The sequence below is a fragment of the Terrapene carolina genome, unplaced genomic scaffold (assembly GCF_002925995.2).
Source record: "Terrapene carolina triunguis isolate 2854851 unplaced genomic scaffold, T_m_triunguis-2.0 Scaffold139, whole genome shotgun sequence".
In the NCBI taxonomy this organism is placed as follows: domain Eukaryota; kingdom Metazoa; phylum Chordata; order Testudines; family Emydidae; genus Terrapene; species Terrapene triunguis.
In genome coordinates this window covers 14,806,887-14,827,275 of record NW_020664490.1, presented here as the reverse complement: position 1 = coordinate 14,827,275, position 20,389 = coordinate 14,806,887, and the positions used below count along the sequence as shown (strand labels likewise).

Sequence of the window (20,389 nt, the reverse complement as noted above, 5' to 3'; positions counted from 1 at the left end):
CCGCTTCCCGCAGCTCCCATTGGCTGGGAACGGCGAACCGCGGCCACTGGGAGCTGCGAGCAGCCGTACCTGTGGACGCTTGGGTAAACAAAGCATCTCGTGGCCTGCCAGGGGCTTACCTTGAACAAACCGCAAGCCAAGTTTGGGAACCCCGGTTTAGAAGCACATTACAAGGTGTTTTGCTTTTAAGAGGCTGCTTTGAACATCTATTGTGCGTCTCACTGATTGTTCTGAACAACCATGGGAGTCAATTCCAATTAAAATTGAGGTACAATAGAACCTCAGAGTTACAAACACCTCAGGAATGGAGGTTGTTCGTGTGACACTCTGTACCTCAAAGCAGCACCCTGGAATCCCCATATTCACCACCATCATATAATTATGATATGTTTTGTACAAAGTATGCCTTGTGAGGTATCATTTTAAAAGTATTGATCTGTTGAACATTAATATCCCATTGGATTGTATGTGCTATCATTATATGTGAGGTTATGAAGTATTGCTGTATGTGTTACTGAAATATGTTGTGAGGTTGGGAACACTCACAACCAACCTTTCAGGTACAACAATAGAGTAGCCAGACAGCATTAATGGCTCCATTAAGAAAAGAATTAACATCCATCAAGAAAAGAATCTGCTATCCTAGAGATTTCCTGGAGGAGGCACATATGCCATGGGGGTGGACTAACCCTCCTCACAGCAAAGATCTTTCTAGCAAGTTGGAAGAAACTATAAAAGAGGGGGAGTGACATCATTATTTGGCCTCGCTCCCTCCACAACTCAACATCTGGAAACACATCTGGAGGAAAAAGACTTTGAACTGGGGAGGGTGGTCCCTGGCCGGGAAAGAGTCCCAGCCTGTGTATTGAGGGTCTGTGACCTGTTTGTACCATCTGTCAGGGTGAGACACTGCTTGATTCAAACCCTGTTTAGTTTGTAGAACTCAGACTGCAAATTTATTTTTATTTCTTAAGTAACCAACTTTGATCTCTATGTTTGCTACTTATAATCACTTAAAATCTATCTTTCCGTAGTTAATAAATCTGTTTTATATTTTATCTCAAACTGGTTGAAGTGCTTAGGAAATCTCAGCTCAGTTTACAAAGGCTAGTGTGTGTCCTCTCCACATCAAGGAAGAGGCAAACTGGGTAATGAACTTACACTGGCCAGGCTTCTGACCAGGGCAAGGCAGTACGGTTCTGGGGTGCAAGGCTGGGGAGCTGGGGGGAACTGGCTGGAGCCTCCCTGTTGATGGTTCATGAGTGGCTGGGAGATCATTCATGTAACTCAGTTGGGTGTGTCCCTGCCTGTGGATGTCTGTGTAAGTGCAGTGCCTGTCAGACACAGCATCACAGCGTGAGAGGGACACCCCAGATTGGTGGGACAGAGGGCTCAGCGGTCCCACAGTCCAGGATGCACCCCAGGAGCCCCACTGCAGTTCGTAACTCTGAAATGTTCAGAACTGAACAAAACGTTATGGTGGTTCTTTCAAAAGTTTACAACTGAACATTGACTTAATACAGCTTTAAAACTTTACTATGCAGAAGAAAAATGCTGCTTTTAGCTGTCTTAATTTAAATGAAACAAACACAGAAACAGTTTCCTTACCTTGTCAAATCTTTTTTTTTTAAACTTTCCCTTTATTTTTTAGCAGTTTACATTTAACACAGTACTGTAATGTATTTCCCCCCGCCCCTTTTTTTTTTGTCTCTGCTGCTGCCTGATTGCGAACTTCCGGTTCCAAAAGAGACGTGTGGTTGACCAGTTAGTTCATAACTCTGGTGTTTGTGACTCTGAGGCTAGGTCTACACTACCCGCCTGAATCGGCGGGTAGAAATCGACCTCTCGGGGATCGATTTATCGCATCCCGTCGGGACGCGACAATCGATCCCCGAATCGACGCTCTTACTCCACCAGCGAAGGTGGGAGTAAGCACCATCGACGGGAAGCCGCAGAGGTTGATTTTGCCACTGTCCCTACAGCGGGGTAAGTCGGCTGCGATACGTCGAATTCAGCTACGCTATTCGCGTAGCTGAATTTACGTATCTTAAATCGACCCCCCCCCTGTAGTGAAGACGTAGCCTGAGGTTCTACTGTACGTTTTCAAAGTGGTATTTACCTGGGTTTAGTGCCTTTCTGCTGCATAGCTGCTCTTAGAGTCTGTAGGTGGCAGTAGAGAGCAATCTGAGGTAACATTCCATTGGACTATCTGCAGTTCAGAGAAGCACCTGGTGCAGTACACTGAGCAGTAACGGAGGGGTACATCACATTTTCACCAGGTATTGATACTTTTAAAAAGCACTGAAATGGTTAATGTCTCTGGAGGCTACCCTTTGAAGTATGTAGCCTCCATTGACCATACACTATTGGCTTTGTCACATATGTTAAGTGTACTTTATCTAAAGCTGCCAAGGTCAGTGAGCATCTCAGCACTTTTAGTCACTTCCATTTGTTTTAACATCACCTTATATTTATTATTGGTTTGTTTTAAAAACTTACCTCAATAATTTGTATAATATCTCGAGGTCCAATGATTTCAGGATCAAACTGGATGTGAGCTTTGCTGGTAGCAAGCGCTACCGAGGCATAGAAGATGCCATTAGTTCTGGTTAGTTTGGATTCAATATTGTGAACACAGGAAGCACAAGTCATCCCCGTAATCTGAAGAAGAGAATTGTAAATACAGTTAGTGATCTCTACAGTTGAGAGCAATCTCTCTCACCACTGCCCCTTGTTTGGGGCTTTTCAAAGTTATGCAAAAAGTCTGCACTGCTTGTGAAACCGATAAAAAAAAGGTTTTCACTGGATTCATGAGGAGTGCAGTGTTTTCCTGCCAAGAAAGCCTTCTCTGTGCACTTGGGTAGCTGCTCATCTCTCTTTACCCAGTAGAAACAGTTTTGCTCCTTTTGAATAATTTTTTTCTTGAGTAGTTAAGTAAAGCGGCAGCAGCAGCATCCAGCACCACCGCTGTTCAAAACCACAACCCATTAAAATAGATTCATTTGCAAAGACACATTCCTGTCAAACTTGTACACGTACCACAACATCCTTACGTTCCTAACATGATACTCACAATAAGCTCTGCATTGCCATCTGTAGCAGTATGATCTTCTATGACTGTAGCATTGAAGCCCAAGTTTTGGATCAGCTGTACTATTTCAAGAGGCTGAATGCTCTCTGGCTTGTATTTTATCTCCGCTTTTCCTGCCATCAGTGCTACTAGCACTGAAACGATGCCTGCAATGGGAGCAATTGAGTTATATTAGATACTGTACCTCCTTTGAGAACACATAATGCAATTGATAATCAAGGGGCACACCAGTCATATAATGCTTGGACATTTAATGGCTTTAATCACTCTCCCCACGCTAGTGTTATGCCATGAGCGTATTGACAAAATAGGACAAAAGCTTCCATTTCTCAAGATACAGATTCTTCCCTTTAATTTATTCATTCAATTCCTATTAGCATTTGAAGAATATGAGAATCGGATTGGAAGCTCTTTGGGGCAGGCGCTATGTCTTACTATGGGTCTACCCACCAGCTATCCCTACTATCCAGTATATCCCCCAACTGGTATAGTCACTGACGGATTGAATATACACCTCTACCCCGATATAAAGCGACCCAATATAACACGAATCCGGATATAAAGCGGTAAAGCAGTGCTCCGGGTGGGTGGGGCTGCGCACTCCGGCAGATCAAAGCAAGTTCAATATAACGCGCTTTCACCTATAATGCAGTAAGATTTTTTGGCTCCCAAGGACAGCGTTATATCGGGGTAGAGGCGTAGTAGCATGGCTAGTATCAACATGAGTACATAATTAAGTAAATAAGAATATTAATTACACCTACCCTCAAGAACACATTTGAACGTGTATAACAACAAAGAGCTTTAGGAGACAGGGCTCAGGAGACCTGGGTTCAATTCCTGGCTCTGCCACTGCCCTGCTGGGTGACCTTGGGCAAGTCATTTCCTGCCTACTGCCTCAGTTTCCCCATCTGTAAAGTGAGGATGATACTGACCTGTGTAAAGTGCTTTGAGATCTACTGATGTAAATTGCTATGTAAGAGCTAGGTATTAATTATTATTGACAGAATGCAGTATCCTTCATATCCAGAAGATCCCAAAGTACTTTACAGACCCTCTCTAGGAATGTTAGACATCTCACCGTCTTCTTTTTGCAGATTTCTTTCAATGTTTGACACACATGATGCGCAGGTCATGCCTGTGATCTGCATAAAGCACTTTTCTGTTGTCGCTACATTGGGTGGCTTTGGACTACTGAGGTAAGAATTCTTTGGCTGGACATCAGACATGTAGCCTTGATGATACGATTCAGAAACATTTTCTGTTCTCTGGGAAGCTGACTCCCAAGCATTAGGCTGAATCGCAGCGTCCCTGAAAAGAGGTTGATCCATATATTTCCAAGTGGTGGTATCTTGAATAAACACACCATAAACAGAATTAACATGGGTTAACAGACTATGATAAAATGTTTCAAAGCAGCAAACTGGAAACACATTTAACAACAGAAACATCCAAGGTTTTTCAAATGACAGGGTGACTAACTACCCTGTGATCTTGGCTTCCTTAGCCACAAGTAACTTGTTACTTTTGGGCAGATTACCAACACTGCATGACCATTTTGCTTTATTTAGTGGCAATCCACCTTCAATCAGCGAATGATCCTCTTCTATCTGTCTGTTGATATTAATATCTACCCTGAGGGTGACTTCACGGCAGTTAAAGCATTAGAGAATGAAGCCCAGTTACATGTTCATATTGTCCTCATCTCCTTTCCTTCAGGACTCCAGCTCAGCACCTGATCTCTAACCAGGATTAGAACATGAGAGCATTTCTCAGCAGGTAATCCAAATGCTGCTCCATAAATTGAGCAGCGAGCACTGGTGTACACTGGTGTACTTGATCCTGAGAGGTACTGAGCACTCACAAGTCACACTTTTGTCAAGGATATTGTCAATACTTAGCATCTGTCAGGATCAGGCCCAGTGGGATCAATTCCTCCCCTTGTCGGGCACTGAGTAGGCCACCTCTGTAGAATACCCAGATGGAGAATCCCCAACCCCAGCCAGATCCATAGACCAGTTCTCTACACTAAGCCAGGGAGCTGCTGAAGGAGCTGCCCCATTTATCTGGGTCTGGGAGGCCTCTGCACCCACATCAAGATCTACCCACAGACAATCTTAGATGCTTGAACTATTGATGTCACCTTCTAACTGGCTATTTTTTGCCACTGTCTTACACTCAGCTGTAAGTGGGAGAACATGGTGGAAAGAGTGGGGGCCCCTATCCTGGAGTTGCAATGGGGAAAAAATAGTTCAGGTCCTCTGGGCTGATGGAAGCAAGAGGGTGGAGGCTTGCAGGCGGCCCAGTGGGTACTGGGGAGGAGGGCAGAGATATGTTGGGCTGTGGGGGGTGAGCTGCGATTGGGAAGAGGAACTGATGGATGGAGTGTAGACAGAGTGCTGAATGACTTTTCTGCTTATTTCCCTGCTTTTTACAGGTTGTGTTGATGTGGATTTTCAGCCTAGCAACCTTAAATCAAAGGTAACAAAAAAATATAGGTGGAATCTGCTATAAGTTTAAGCTCTCCCCTACCCCCACCCAGCCAGTTTGTTAAAATATCGTAAAAATCCAGACCAACTTTCTTATCCTCATGCTCTGTTCATGTTACCTTTAAAAGTCTGGGTTATTTTGTGGTTTTTAGCTTTTTTTATTTTGCTAAATGAGTCACAAGTTAATAATGCAAAATATTTATAGCTAAAAGCATTTAAAGTACAAACAAAATGGTCTTAAAATATACTATCTACTGCCCCTCAAATACTAAAACACAGTTTTCCCTAATACCCCATTCCTGGTTTTATTTTATTTATTAAATCAAAGTTTAATCAGTTGTTCAATCTAATTCCATACATTAAATTCTGAAAGAGCAGGATGACCTTAACAAAAAGGGCAGAGTTTGTGGAAAAAGTAGTAAAAAGTGTTATCAATTCTTTTTACATAAAATAGTTTAAACTAGCCTGCATTTTGTCTCATAATTGGGTATATTAACCAATTTTATACCATTAGATTTCTTTTAATTTAGGCTCTGTGTATATTGTATATATAGAATAATGCTGAAAAACCAGTATAACGCATGTGTAAGAGCCTTATCTACACAGCAAAAATAAACTGAATATATTCTTAAGGTAGTTTATCTATAAAATAGTATACAATTTGCTTTGAATGTATGCGTAATTGTTTTCAGAAAGAGAAAAGGAGGGTGGATGTTGGTGCTGTGTCTGTGGGAAAAGAGTGTTCATATCTCTGGTACAGATTATAATTAACTCTTTTACATAAAATAGTTTAAACAAATTCTGTATTTTGTCTAAATGAGGTGTATTAACCAATTTTACATTGTTAGATTTCTTTTAAGGTAGGTTGGGTGTGTTTTGTATAAAATAATGCTGAAAAAACAAGTGTGAATGGTGTGAAAGTGGGTGACATATAAAATAATATAAAACTAGTTTGAATTATACTTACAGTGATTAGAAGATAGCCTACAAGTTGGCGTCAATGTATGTCTAATGGTTTTGAACAGTAGGGCAGGGGTGTGGGAGGTGAATGGTGCTATGTCTCTGTGTGTTCTATGTTTTGCTATTTTTTTGTTAAATTTATCTGTCCTTCAAAAACTTTACAAAATTTAAGAGACTTCTAATACACGTTAAGCCATTATGTAGAAAGAGGAAATTTTATTTCTGGTTCAGAATTCAACAGATATAAGCCTAACTGCTAAATTTACATAGTTCTTATAAATCTACAGGCATACTCCTTTTGTTTGGTATTTTAGCTCTAATTTATATTTTAATATGCAGCAATAAATAAAGTGCTGTGTTCATAGTGACTTGGGAAAATATGGAGTAATTAAATATCTATGAATAAATCCATAAAGTGGATTCAGAATGTTAAAATGCATCACAATTTCCTATGATGTGTGATTCCCCAAGAGGCCCCTTGGTTAAAGAATACCTTCTGATTGGTTCAGCCAAGCAGGTGTGGTTTTGTCTCAAGCTCCCAGAACAGGGGTTTCTGCTATTTGGGCAGCACCAATCTGCGGCATGAAATGCTTCTCTCTTCTCTCTGTTTCCTTTCTTGGTGGTTTAAAATTCTTGGTCATCTCTGAAAGGTGACTATGCCTTTTAGTATGTAACGAGCTCTATAGCTATAGTTTCTCTCTCTCTATCACTAATACTTTGGTATATCTGTTCATTTGCTAAACAAAGCTGAATAAACAATGTACTAAAAATAAGACCTAGGAATGGGACAAAGCAAAAATGGGGTGTGGAAACCTGTCAAAATTATATGCGGAGTAAAGCAATAGCTTTTCACTACTATTATTCTTGCTTTTGAAATTCACCAAGTAAATGAGATTATGCACTATAGCAACATCTTAACCATTAAACTCATGTGCTCAACACAGTGCACTTGTTTTATACATTTATACATTATACTTCTCCCATTGAACATAGGTGCTGGAACTAGGGGTGCGGGGGGGGGAGAGGGGATGCTGCACCCCCTGGATTGAAGTGGATTCCATTATATACAGGGTTTACAATTTGATTTAATGGCTCTCAGCACCCCCACTATAATAACTGTTCCAGTGCCCCGACACGGAAGTCAATAGGAGTTTTGACATTGAGTCACTGGAAGCTGGATTAGGCCCTTGGCATAACCATTCTACAGGTGAGGTACAGAAGATCTACTAAGGATACATCTGCACTGCAGCTGAGAGTGTGATCTGCAGCTTATATAGACATACATGTGCTGACTTTACTTTAGCTGGCTGGCGCAGCCTACGTCTTCACTTCTATTTTTAACAAGCTTGCTAGAGTACAGCTAGCGCAAGTACATCTACACCAGCTACTAATCATACCTCCAGCTGCAGTGTGGACGTGCCTTGAGATACCAGGCAGTAGTTCCAGTGAGGGAAATAGTTGCTTTTATTATTAAAGTGTTTGTTCTCTGTGTATATTATTTATACTCACACCAGCTTGGTGGGTGGAGGGGAGAAGAGCGGAGACCTGCTTCAGTGGAGTGAAGCTCATGTGTTTTCTCAGGTTCTCTGCTATTTAAAAGCCACTATATTACTGGTTAGACTTTTAACTGCATTCCGTAACTTAAAACAACTCTTTTGCCCAATAACACACTCACTTGAATGTGGAAATAAATAATTTTTCAGGGTGAAATTCTATGGCCTGTATTATACAGGGCAGGCCAGATAATAATGGTCACTTCTAGCCTTAAAAACAAAACAAACAAAAAACCAAATACACACACACACACCCCATCTATCAATTTTAAAAGTAATTTTTTTTTACTTTCTCCTAGCTTAATTATAGAAAACATATAAGTACCTGTGAGAATGGAAGCATCAAATCCCATGTCTTCTATAGCACCTCTTAGCTCTTCTGAATTAGTTACAGCTGAATTGTAGTGTATGGTTCCAGTCCTTTCAGCTAACGAAACTGATATATGTTGTACCCCTTTCCTTTGGGACATTGTGCCTTCTATGGACTGTACACAGGATCCACAGGTCATTCCATCAATACTAAGTACAGATGTGCTTGTCAGCTGATCCCCAGAGGACGTGCTACGAAACTGAGGTGATGAAAATGCTGCCTTTGATAAAAGCTCTCTGTTATTTGCTTCCACTCCATTAGGGAGGGATACTTTAAAGTTACCAGGTGGAAGGGCCTCAATGGCTTGTTGCAAAGATACTGGGGTAATTACGTTTGGGTTAAATTGCATAACAGCATTTTTATGTTCCAATGACACTTTAATACTGTGTACACCTGGAAGACCTGATATATTTCCTTCGATGTTTTTGATGCAAGACTTGCAGTGCATCCCTTCTACTCCCAGTGTCATAGTTGTTGTACTATTCATTTTGCCCACCACTGGCTCCACATTGCTATTGTTCAGGCTGGCTGGAGTTTTCTTTGTGCTTGTAGTCTGCAAGCGTTCTAGATCAATCATACCAAGCTTTAATGGGGCTAGCTTGCTCTTAATCGTGCTTTCATACCCCATGTTATCTATGTGGTTTTTGAGGTCTTCAGGTTGAATGATGTAAGGCTGGTAAGCAATGACTGCTTCTTGGTTACTGAGGGAGACTTTGATTCTCAGCACGCCATGTAGTTTTCCAATCTTTCCTTCGATGATGTTGACACACGATTGGCATGTCATACCTTCTACCCGCAGCTTCAATAGTGCTTCTCCCAAGGACGTCGATCTTACAGATGATGCTGTAGTTCTTCCTTCTGCAATGTTGGCATCAAAGCCCATTTCTCCAATTTCCTGGCAAATCTCTTGGAGACCTATTTCTGACTGTATATATTTTATTACAGCATTGCTCTGCTCAAGAGAGATCTTGATGCTCACAATGCCCTTCACCTTGGAAATTCTGCCCTCTATCGACTGCACACAAGACTGGCAAGTCATACCCAAAATATTGACTGTGACGGTGCTCGTTTGAGGAAGCAGAGAGGGCATATTTTCAGCGCTCCCCTCGTAGCCAGTGTTGTCAAAGGCAAAATTCTGGTTCATGACTGGTTCCCATACACAACTAGCAGGGGAGCTAGACTTAGACAAAGCCTGAAGTGCAAGAAAAATAAACAAAATAAATTAGATGTAACTTCTGAGTTGTCTTCTCGAAAAACCTTAAAAGTGTATTTTTATTTTGTTATATAAATTATGTTTTTCTTTTTAAAAATAAACCTGATTAAAATGAAATCTGAATTTAAATACAAAATATCTTAAGGTTTAAACTAGAGCTGTCAACTGATTAAAAAAATTAATCGTGTGATTAATCGTACTATTAAACAATAATAGAATACCATTTATTTAAATATTTTTGGATGTTTTCTACATTTTCAAATATATTGATTTCAATTACAACACAGAATACAAAGTGTACAGTGCTCACTTCATATTTATTTTTGATTACAAGTATTTGCACTATAAAAAAAACAAAAGAAATAGTATTTTTCAATTCACCTAATACAAGTACTGTAGATCAGTGGTTCTCAAACTAGGGCCGCCGCTTGTTCAGGGAAAGCCCCTCGTGGGCTGGGCCGGTTTGTTTACTTGCCGCGTCTGCAGGTTTGGCTGATCACGGCTCCCACTGGCGGCAGTTTGCCGTTCTAGGCCAATGGGGGCTGCAGGAAGCGGCGCGTGCCGAGGGACGTGCTGGCTGCCCTTCCTGCAGCCCCCATTGGCCTGGAGCGGCAAACCGCGGCCAGTGGGATCCGCAATCAGCCGAACCTGCAGACGCGGCAGGTAAACAAACCAGCCCGGCCCGCCAGGGGCTTTCTCTGAACAAGCAGCAGCCCTAGTTTGAGAACCACTGCTGTAGAGCAATCTCTTTATCATGAAAGTTGAACTTACAAATGTAAAATTATGTACCAAAAAAACTGCATTCAAAAATAAAACGATGTAAAATTGTAAAGCCTACAAGTCCACTCAGTCCTACTACTTGTTCAGCTAGTCGCTCAGACAAACAAGTTTGTTTACATTTGCAGAAGATATTGCCGCCCGCTTCTTGTTTGCAATGTCACCTGAAAGTGAGAATAGGCATTCTCATGGCACTGTTGTAGCCAGCGTTGCAAGATATTTATGTGCCAGATGCGCTAAAGATTCATATGTCCCTTCATGCTTCAACCACCATTCCAGGGGACATGCGTCCATGTTGATGTCGGGTTCTGCTTAATAACAATCCAAAGCAGTGTGTACCAACGCATGTTCATTTTCATTATCTGAGTCAGATGTCACCAGCAGAAAGTTGATTTTCTTTTTTGGTGGTTTGGGTTCTGTAGTTTCCGCATCAGAGTGTTGCTCTTTTAAGATTCTGAAAGCATGCTCCACATGTCGTTCCTCTCAGATTTTGGAAGGCACTTCAGCTTCTTAAACCTTGGGTCGAGTGCTGTAGCTATCTTTAGAAATCTCACAATGGTACCTTCTTTGTGTTTTGTGAAATCTGCAGTGAAAGTGTTCTTAAAATGAACAACATGTGCTGGGTCATCATCCGAGACTGCTATAACATGAAATATATGGCAGAATGCGGGTAAAAAAGAGCAGGGGACATTGAACTCCTTGGGAGAGAATTGTGTCACAAATTTAATTAATGCATTTTTTTTAATGAGCGTCATCAGCATGGAAGCATGTCCTCTGGAATGATGGCTGAAGCATGAAGGGGCATACGAATGTTTAGCATATCTGGCATGTAAATGCCTTGCAACGCCAGCTACAAAAGTGCCATGGAAATGCCTGTTCTCACTTTCTGGTGACATTGTAAATAAGAAGTGGGCAGCATTACCTCCTGTAAATGTAAACAAACTTGTTTGTCTGAGCGGTTGACTGAACAAGAAGTAGGACTGAGTGGACTTGTAGGCTCTAAAGTTTAAAAAAAATTTTTTTACATAACTGCACTCAAAAACAAAACAAACAACCCTACATTTGTAAATTGCACTTTCACGACAAAGATTGCGCTACAGTACTTGTATGAGGTGAATTGAAAAATACTATTTCTTTTGTTTATCATTTTTACAGTGCAAATATTTATAATCAAAAATATACAAAAATATGCACTTTTATTTCAATTACAACACAGAATACAATATATATGAAAATGTAGAAAAACATCCAAAATATTTAATAAATTTCAATTGGTATTCTGTTGTTTAAAAAGTGTGATTAAAACTGCGATTAATCAATTTTTTTTATCATGATTAATTTTTTTGAGTTGATCACGTGAGTTAACTGTGATTAATCGACAGCCCTGTGGGGAGCTGAGAACCCTCCATCTGCTCTGGGTGGGGGACCCAGGGGTGGGGACATGGGCCGGAGGCTAATCTCGGGCCCCGTCACCCCAGACAAGTGGAGGATCCGTGGCTCCCCACAGCTGCCTAGGCTCCCTGGGCCAGGCTCCAGCTTTCGGCCTGGCTGGGGGCGAGGCCTCGGGGGAAGAGGAGGGGCAGGGGGCTGGGCCCTGGGCAAAAAGTGGATTGGATGGGTCAGGCCCATCCGCTTTCAGAAAGTGGGAGGGCCATGGCCCCTTGGTCCCTCCGTTCCAGCATCCCTGAACCACCCTGAATGAGCTGTGGTAGCTATGACATAATGCTGTCCACACCGGCACTTTTGTTGGTGAAACTTATGTCAGTCAGGGGTGTGTTTTTTCTAGTACAAAGGCTCTGTTTAGTTGTAAATCAACATGTTTAATGGTTATATCAACCAATGAGAATGCATCTGAAATACAAATGGAAAAGTTGATTAAAACTGATTATTTAAAAATGGAGGCTTTCCATTGTGTGATTTAAATCATGATTAAAACTGCTGATCTAAACCATGATTAAAATTGCTCATTTCAATTGCCTTGATTTAAATCTGTTCACCCCGGTTTTCACAAAACCCCACTTCCCATTTTTTGACTAGCTCTAGCAAGTTTTTTTCTAAACGTACCAGATGCAGTTCAAGGTTGTGTTACAAAAAATGCTGCCTCATTGTTTATAAACAAGGGATAAAATGCTAATCCTAGTGAGTCAATGGGAGTTTGGCCACTGACTTCACTATGCTCAAGATTTCACTCAAGGTGGGGGCTGGGTTTCCCTGTTCTGGCTACCATACTGGTTAAAAGCCGGTTGGTGGTTTGTGGATATGAATCCTTTCTGGTATTTCTATTTAATTTAAAGTATTTAGCTAGGATTTTTAGTTTTCGTTCAGTAGTTTTATGAAAAATCTGGTTTGCATGTTTCTACGTGTCAAAGGAAAGCAGTAGGCTGCTAATATAAAAAGGTAAAAATTTAATAAGACAGAAATATGTTTGTTTGTTTGTTTGTTAGTATCCCACGGCCTTAAAATGTAGTTTCTGAATATAATTTAACAATTACACACAAAATAAGGATATCTACCAGGCTGTGTGACATAACGGACAAAAACTCAAAGGGACTATCTTTGAAAAGGTCACAGAAGCTTAAAAATGCCAAAGAAGTGCCTGGGAAACTTTAATGGCCTCTGATGGTGAACAGGTGCTGCTCTATAGTTTGTACTAGTACCGACTACAAAAGGAAAATAAACTATTCCCTTGTTTATACATACCAGGATCGCATTAGCCCTTTGGCTGCAGCATCGCTCTGGGAGCTCACGTTCAGCTAATTAGTCACCACAACCCCCAAATCTTTTTCAGAGTCACTGCTTCCCAGGATAGATTCCCCCATCCTGTCAGTACAGCGTACTTCTTTCTTCCTAGATGTATATATTTACATTTAGTTATATTAAAATGTGTATTGTTTGCTTGCGCCCAGCTTGCCAAGCAATCCAGATTGCTCTATATGAGTGACTTGTCCTCTTCATTATTTACCGCTCTTCCAATTTGTGAGGCACAGTCCAGTGCCTTAACCATAAGGCCATCCATTCCCCCATCCCACCTCATGAAGCACCAACTTTTCTAGGTCCAAAGCATTGTGAGGAAGACTGAACCCCATTGGTAGAGAAGGCCATGCCCCAGTTCCTCAGGCTGAGGACTAGCAAAGAGTTGAGCTCCAGCCCAGACAGCTAGCACAGTGAGGAGAAGCTGCGCCACCGTTTCCTGTTCCCACCATTATTTGTTACACCAGCTTGTTGAGTCTTGTCTTAGCTTAGATTGTAAACTGCTCTGGCAGGAATGGTCTCTTATTAGGAGCGAGAACAGCTCCCAGCACAATGGGTCCTATATTGGGGCCTCCAGGCCCTATCGCAATGCATATAACAACTACTAACAATAGGTTGGGGTGTAAGGAAGAGCGTGGCAGCCTAAGTAGTCAGTACAGCGAATAAAAGCCACCCCTGGGTGGAAAAAACAGTGGGGTTTGGATGGAAAGATACAGGTGATGGTTTGGCTGCACATTTTATGCTTTAAAACAAACGACAACAAAATACCTTTATAACCTAACTGGGAAGCACGGTGACCTATCAGCAGCAAAACCAGGAGACAGAGGCCACTGGGATGTCAGATGCACGGACAAGACAAGTGGTGTCTTCTATTCCCCTTGCCGGCTCTGTTCCTGTGAGCTGGCAGGAGGCAGAGATTCACAAGAAAGCAGAAAATGCACCAGTATCAACCCCCTTAGCAGATCTCACTGCAACATGGATAGGGCCCTACCAAACTCACAGTCCATTTTGGTCAATTTCACGGTTATAGGATTTTTTAAATGGTAAATTTCATGATTTCAGCTATTTAAATCTGAAATTTCAGAATTTATAATTGTAGGGGTCCTGACCCAAAAAGGAGTTGTTGGGCGGGGGGGAGTGTCGTAAGGTTATTGTGGGGGCGGGGTTCATAGAATCATAGAATATCAGGGTTGGAAGGGACCTCAAGAGGTCATCTAGTCCAATCCCCTGCTCAAAGCGGGACTAATCCCCAACTAAATCATCCTAGCCAGGGCTTTGTCAAGCCTGACCTTAAAAACCTCTAAGGATGGAGATTCCACCACCTCCCTAGGTAACCCATTCCAGTGCTTCACCACCCTCCTAGTGAAAAAGTTTTTCCTAATATCCAACCTAAACCGCCCCCACTGCAACTTGAGACCATTACTCCTTGTTCTGTCATCTGCTACCACTGAGAACAGTCTAGATCCATCCTCTTTGGAACTCCCTTTCAGGTAGTTGAAAGCAGCTATCAAATCCCCCCTCATTCTTCTCTTCTGCAGACTAAACAATCTCAGTTCCCTCAGCCTCTCCTCATAAGTCATGTGCTCCAGCCCTCTAATCATTTTTGTTGCCCTCCGCTGGACTCTTTCCAATTTTTCCACATCCTTCTTGTAGTGTGGGGCCCAAAACTGGACACAGTACTCCAGATGTGGCCTCACCAATGTCGAATAGAGGGGAATGATCACGTCCCTTGATCTGCTGGCAATGCCCCTACTTATACAGCCCAAAATGCTGTTAGCCTTCTTGGCAACAAGGGCACACTGTTGACTCATATCCAGATTCTCCTCCACTGTAACCCCTAGGTCCTTTTCTGCAGAACTGCTGCCTAGCCATTTGGTCCCTAGTCTGTAGCAGTGCATGGAATTCTTCCGTCCTAAGTGCAGGACTCTGGACTTGTCCTTGTTGAACCTCATCAGATTTCTTTTGGCCCAATCCTCTAATTTGTCTAGGTCCCTCTGTGTCCTATCCCTACCTTCCAGCGTATCTACCACACCTCCCAGTTTAGTGTTGCGGTACTGCTACTCTTACTTCTGCGCTGCTGCTGGCGGCAGCGCTGCCTTCAGAGCTGAGCAGCTGGAGGGTGGTGGATGCTTGCCAGAAGCCCAGCTCTGAAGGCAGAGCTGCTGCCAGCAGCAGCGCATAAGTAAGGGTAGCATGGTATGGTATGCCACCCAGCTCTGAAGTCAGCACAGAAGTAAGGGTGGCAATACCATGACCCCCTAAAATAACCTTGTGACCCCCCCCTGCAACTACCTTTTGGGTCAGGACCCCCAATTTGAGAAACACTGATCTCCCCCCATGAAATCTGTATAGTAAAGGGTAAAAGCACACAGGACCAGATGTCACAGGGGGAGACCAAATTTCACGGCATTTTTCATGGCTGTGAATTTGGTAGGGCCCTAAACAGGGACATCCATCTTGTCTGAGTTTATTTGTCACCCAGCCTAGCCGCTGGGATTTTCAGATTGTTACATAATTTGCACAGGCAAATTACACTCTCTCCCCACCTCCCAGCCCCAATAATAGGAGGTGCTACCAGCTCAATCTGTAATAAAACAGCAGCCACTTTACAATTAAAAATGTCATTTTAATGAATAAAACATTTTTTTGGTTTGTCAGCCATGAGTGTCCATCTAGACATTTCTTTCCTCCCTTCACTCTCAACCTAGTGTAGTAACACAAACAAAAGAAGACCATTAAAAAGTAATAATAGCTGCTATTATTACTCGCTGTTATTAGTAGCTAGTAATAGCCATACATAGCTGTTACAGTCATTGTCCCTTTTAAAAGCACTACCAGGAGCTCAGTATTATTCCATGGAATTCATCCTTCAGGAGAAGATGAATTTTAAAAGGCAATACCTCTATATGATCCTTTATAGCTTCAAAGAACTTTACTAACTAAACCCTGTTACATCTCTGTGAAGGAGGTATTGTCACCCCCATTTTACCAATAGGAAAGAAGGCAAAGAAAAGTTTAAGTAATTGTAGCAAGTCTTACTAGATTGATATACCATATACCGCACATTTAATGCCTCTAAGGGCTCAGTTTAAGTTTAATTAAAAATGGATTACTTTAAGCAGCTTTGTTTAAAACTTTTACATTGGCACAGAGGGGGAAAGCCTCTGTGGTACATGTACTGATTTGGAATGAAAAAAGCATGATTGCATGCAGTTTTCATGTTTCTGATATAATTAGTAGTACAGTACCCAACATAGTAACTACCTGAACCAAGTATGTAAAAAGACCAGTTGGCAGAAGTAACCTAATCTTATGTCATGTTTGTTTCTCATATTATAGATGTTTTCCATAAAACAACTAGAGACAGTAAATGCCTTCAGGTTTACTTGGTCTGTCCCCGATTGTCATTTCATTCTACTTTGATGGTAATTGTTTAAGTCACTCTAAAACTAAACTAAACATACACAGGTTTAAAAGATAAGTCATTAAAAATATCCTGTCAGTTAAAACACCAAACTATGAGTCAAGTTACACTGTTATAGTTTATGTGCACTTTAGTACTATGCTGTATCATTTGTATTTTTAGTAAGAATCACAAACGCATTTTACAAGTTCATGTTTTTCAAAATGAAATAGCACTTACTGTACAAAACTATGATATAGTTACAGACAAGCCTGAGTGAGAAGGCAGTTGCGGCAATTGTGCTACCATGAACTTTTGCCGGTTTCACTGGTATAGTTATAGGTAAGTAACTTATCTATAATTACGATCATTTTCACTGTTCAGGCAATTTCTCTCATTCCACAGGATAACCAAACCACAAACTGATGCCTAACTTCTGAAATAAACGCAGCTTAAAAAGAAGGAAGGCTAACACATTATATGTATATGTTGTAATTACTAGGGATTCCCACTTCATATTATTCTAGGTAGAGGTGGCAATCACGCCTACTAGTTAAATAGTGCCTAATATTTTAAAAATTTGCATTTATAGATAATCTTTCAGAGAATTTCAAAATACTTTGCACTTGTACAGCAATTTTTTAATGCGAGAAAATCCAAGGATTTTACAGACATTAGTTATACATCAGCACTCCTGGGATCATAATGAACTTTGACTATAAAGGGGTAACGTATCAATTTACAATCTATATCCAGTACACTTTGTTTTTAGGCTCCAGTACATTTAGTTGCAAACTTACATGCATGCTGTTGACTTCTGATGCTCCCACATTGTAACTCTGTGAAACTTTCTCTTCTTTCTGAGAGCAGTCGCCTGCTTTTCCAGGAGAGCCTGACTTGGAGGGTTCGCTGACAATCAGTAGTGCAGGCACACCATTAGATGATTGCCGCTTATGAAAAGTCACCAGGGTTACATTTTTGTTGTTTAAAGTAGCCAGGGTGGACTGGTCCCTTTTCAAATCACCGTCTGATTCCCTCTCCATTATCTTTCCAGGCTTCAAATATTGTAATGCCAAATGGGAATTTTTAAGAGATGTTATTCCATAAATAAGCAGAAAAACGTCTCCCAGCAATATCCAGAACAAAAGTTCTGTTCCTCTACATCAATGTTCTCCTCTTTATGTGTTCATGGTGAACTCCTAACTCTAATCTGCCCCCTTTATATGTAAGTACCATGCTGCACTCAACTGTATACTCTTGCACCCGATTTAAACACTCCCCACCAATTGGCATCCCTTTGCACTCACCAAACTGCATGCAGCACTACTAATCTTTGCACACGGCACTTCTGCTTGCTCAGCCAAAGCTGCCTTTCACAAGCTCCTCAAACATGACCTGTGTGCAGCAACCCAGTGCATAATTAACTCAAACAGCCAAGCAGTAGCTCCTCTGTGGCCGTGTGCATAATCACATCTCCTGGACACACAGCCTGTTGGCAGTACCACATAATCCACTTCCCTTTATTATGAAATGAACGGCAATTTCTTAATGAAATACTGTCCCCTCTATATTTCAGACCGTGCCTCAGATTACATTGACAGATAGTTATTTCCCAGCCTGTCAGACTTGCATTTATATGAAAAGTTATTCAACTACTGCAAACATACAGTCATAGGTGCTGGAACTAGGGGTGCTGTCGTACCTCCAGGCTTGAAGTGGTTTCCATCTTATACGGGGTTTACAGTTTGGTTCAATGGCTCTCAGTACTCCCACTGTACAAATTGTTCCAGTGCCCCTGCATAAAGCGCTGCTGTCAGCTGCACTAACTAAAAATCTCTTCTTGTCTATTAAAAAGACAAGGTTGGTGAGGTAATCTCTTTTATTGACCCAAATTATTTTGGTGAGAGAGACAAGCTTTTGAGCTTACACAGAGCTCTTCTTCGGGTCTGGGAAATGTACTCAGCATGTCACAGCTAAATACAAGGTGAAACAAGTAATTTAGAAATATGTGTTAATTCTATGCAAAGGACCATTCAAGGTAAAGCAGCCAGTTAACACCTCTCCAGTCACAGGGGGAAAGGCAGAAACAAAATCTGTGTGTGTGTTATTTAATGGGTTATAGTGTGTTGTAATAAGCCATAAATGCAGTCTCTCTAGTCAGCCCATGATTTTTAGTGTCTTTCAAAGTTATGAATTTAAGCTCCCAGGCATAGGTGCCAGGGCTGGAACACCCACGGAAAAAAATTAGTGGGTGCTTAGCACCCATTGGCAGCCAGTTTCCCCCTCCTACCCCGTGCCTCTCGTCCACTGGCAGCCCTGCCGATCAACTCCTCCCCCTCTATCCCAGCACCTCCGGCTCGCCGCGATCAGCTGTTCTGTGGCGTGCAAGAGGTGCTGGGGGGGGAGGGGGAGGAGCGGGGATGGGGCGTGCTTGGGGGAGGGGGCGGAACTGGGTGGGAAGAGGCGAGGTGGGGTTGGAGTGGGGGCTTGGAAGAAGGGGTGAGGTGGGGTGGGGCCTGGATGGAGCGGGGGGAGGGAAGAGGCAGGGCGGGGTGGGGGCTTGGCGGAAGAGGGCGGGTGGGGATGGGGCCTGGGGCGGAATGGGATATTACAGTCAAATATTTGTAATACAAATAATAATATAAAGTGAGCACTGTACACTTTGTATTCTGTGTTGTAATAGAAATCAATATATTTGAAAATGTAGAAAAAAAATCCAAAAATATTTAATAAATTTCAGTTGATATTCTATTGTTTAGCAATGCGATTAATTGCAATTAATTTTTTTAATCACGATTAATTTTTTGAGTTAATCGCATGAGTTAACTGCGGTTAATTGACAGCCCTAATTATTTGTAATACTTATTATAAATAAAGGTAACCTAATATAATACATAATATTTACAATTAATATTTTAATATATTATGTATTGTATTCGGTTACTTTTATACGTAATATTTTTGTACTTTTTATTATTACTTATATGTAATATACATTTATACTTTTATATGTACCATATCTTTTAAATATAGAAGTCAAAGTGACATGTTTTACCTTGTGTGGTGGGGCGTCTGCCCCACCCCCATGTTAGAGAGGGCTGCAGCAGGCCAGTGGGCCTGCGCAGATGGGCAGCCAATCAGAGAAGGCCTTAGTGGGAGCCAATCGGGGCCCAGATTGGAGACAGCCAATCAGGGCCCGGCTCAGCCCTATAAAAAGGCTGCTCAGGAAGGGAGCAGGGAGTCTGTCCCAGGCCTTTGAGAGGGGAAGGTCTGCCTCCAGGGGGGAGACTAGCACCTGGGACAGCGCAGTGCTGGGCAGGGCTGGGGTCTGCTACGCTGTAGACCCTGAGGGGAAGGGCCTAGCCGGTGCGAGGAGCCGAAGGGGAAGTGGCCCAGGGACGTGGACAGACAGAGGGGAGAGAAGGAGGACAGCGAGGCTGCCGCCAGAGGGTCTCTGGGCCGGGATCCAGAATAGAGGGCGGGCCTGGGTCCCCCCTTCCCTCCCCTTGCAATACACCCAGCCATCGGCCTTAGGGAACGGCCATTATAGACTACACCAGATCCCTGACAAGAGGGATTAGACTTTGGGGGGGGGGGGGTTGGACATGGTGGTTGGGGCATAGAGAGACTGCTGATCAGCCCCCCCGGAAGGGGGTGTGGATGGACTAAGAGGCACTGCCGGAGGGCAGTGGTTCGGAAGAGGACGCCGCGAGTTGGGAGCAACGCGGGTCCACATGCCAACCAAGGGCGAGACGACGGACGGGACACCACCAGGAGGGGGT

The 20,389-nt window shown here is 42.3% G+C and overlaps 1 protein-coding gene across 1 annotated transcript in view; it reads right to left on the bottom strand.

Moving 5' to 3' along the window:
* The window catches only part of LOC112117659 (copper-transporting ATPase 2), a 44,001-nt gene extending 26,275 nt beyond the window's left edge, over window positions 1-17,726 (bottom strand). The window contains exons 1-5 of the mRNA XM_026653490.1: window positions 17,408-17,726; window positions 8,419-9,655; window positions 4,173-4,442; window positions 3,074-3,237; window positions 2,500-2,661 (exon numbers count right to left, since the gene is read on the bottom strand). Coding sequence (XP_026509275.1) covers window positions 2,500-2,661; window positions 3,074-3,237; window positions 4,173-4,442; window positions 8,419-9,655; window positions 17,408-17,650 — 2,076 coding nt within the window. The 5' untranslated portion in view covers window positions 17,651-17,726. The remainder of the gene's footprint in view (window positions 1-2,499; window positions 2,662-3,073; window positions 3,238-4,172; window positions 4,443-8,418; window positions 9,656-17,407) is intronic.
* Between the last annotated feature and the right edge of the window lie 2,663 nt (window positions 17,727-20,389).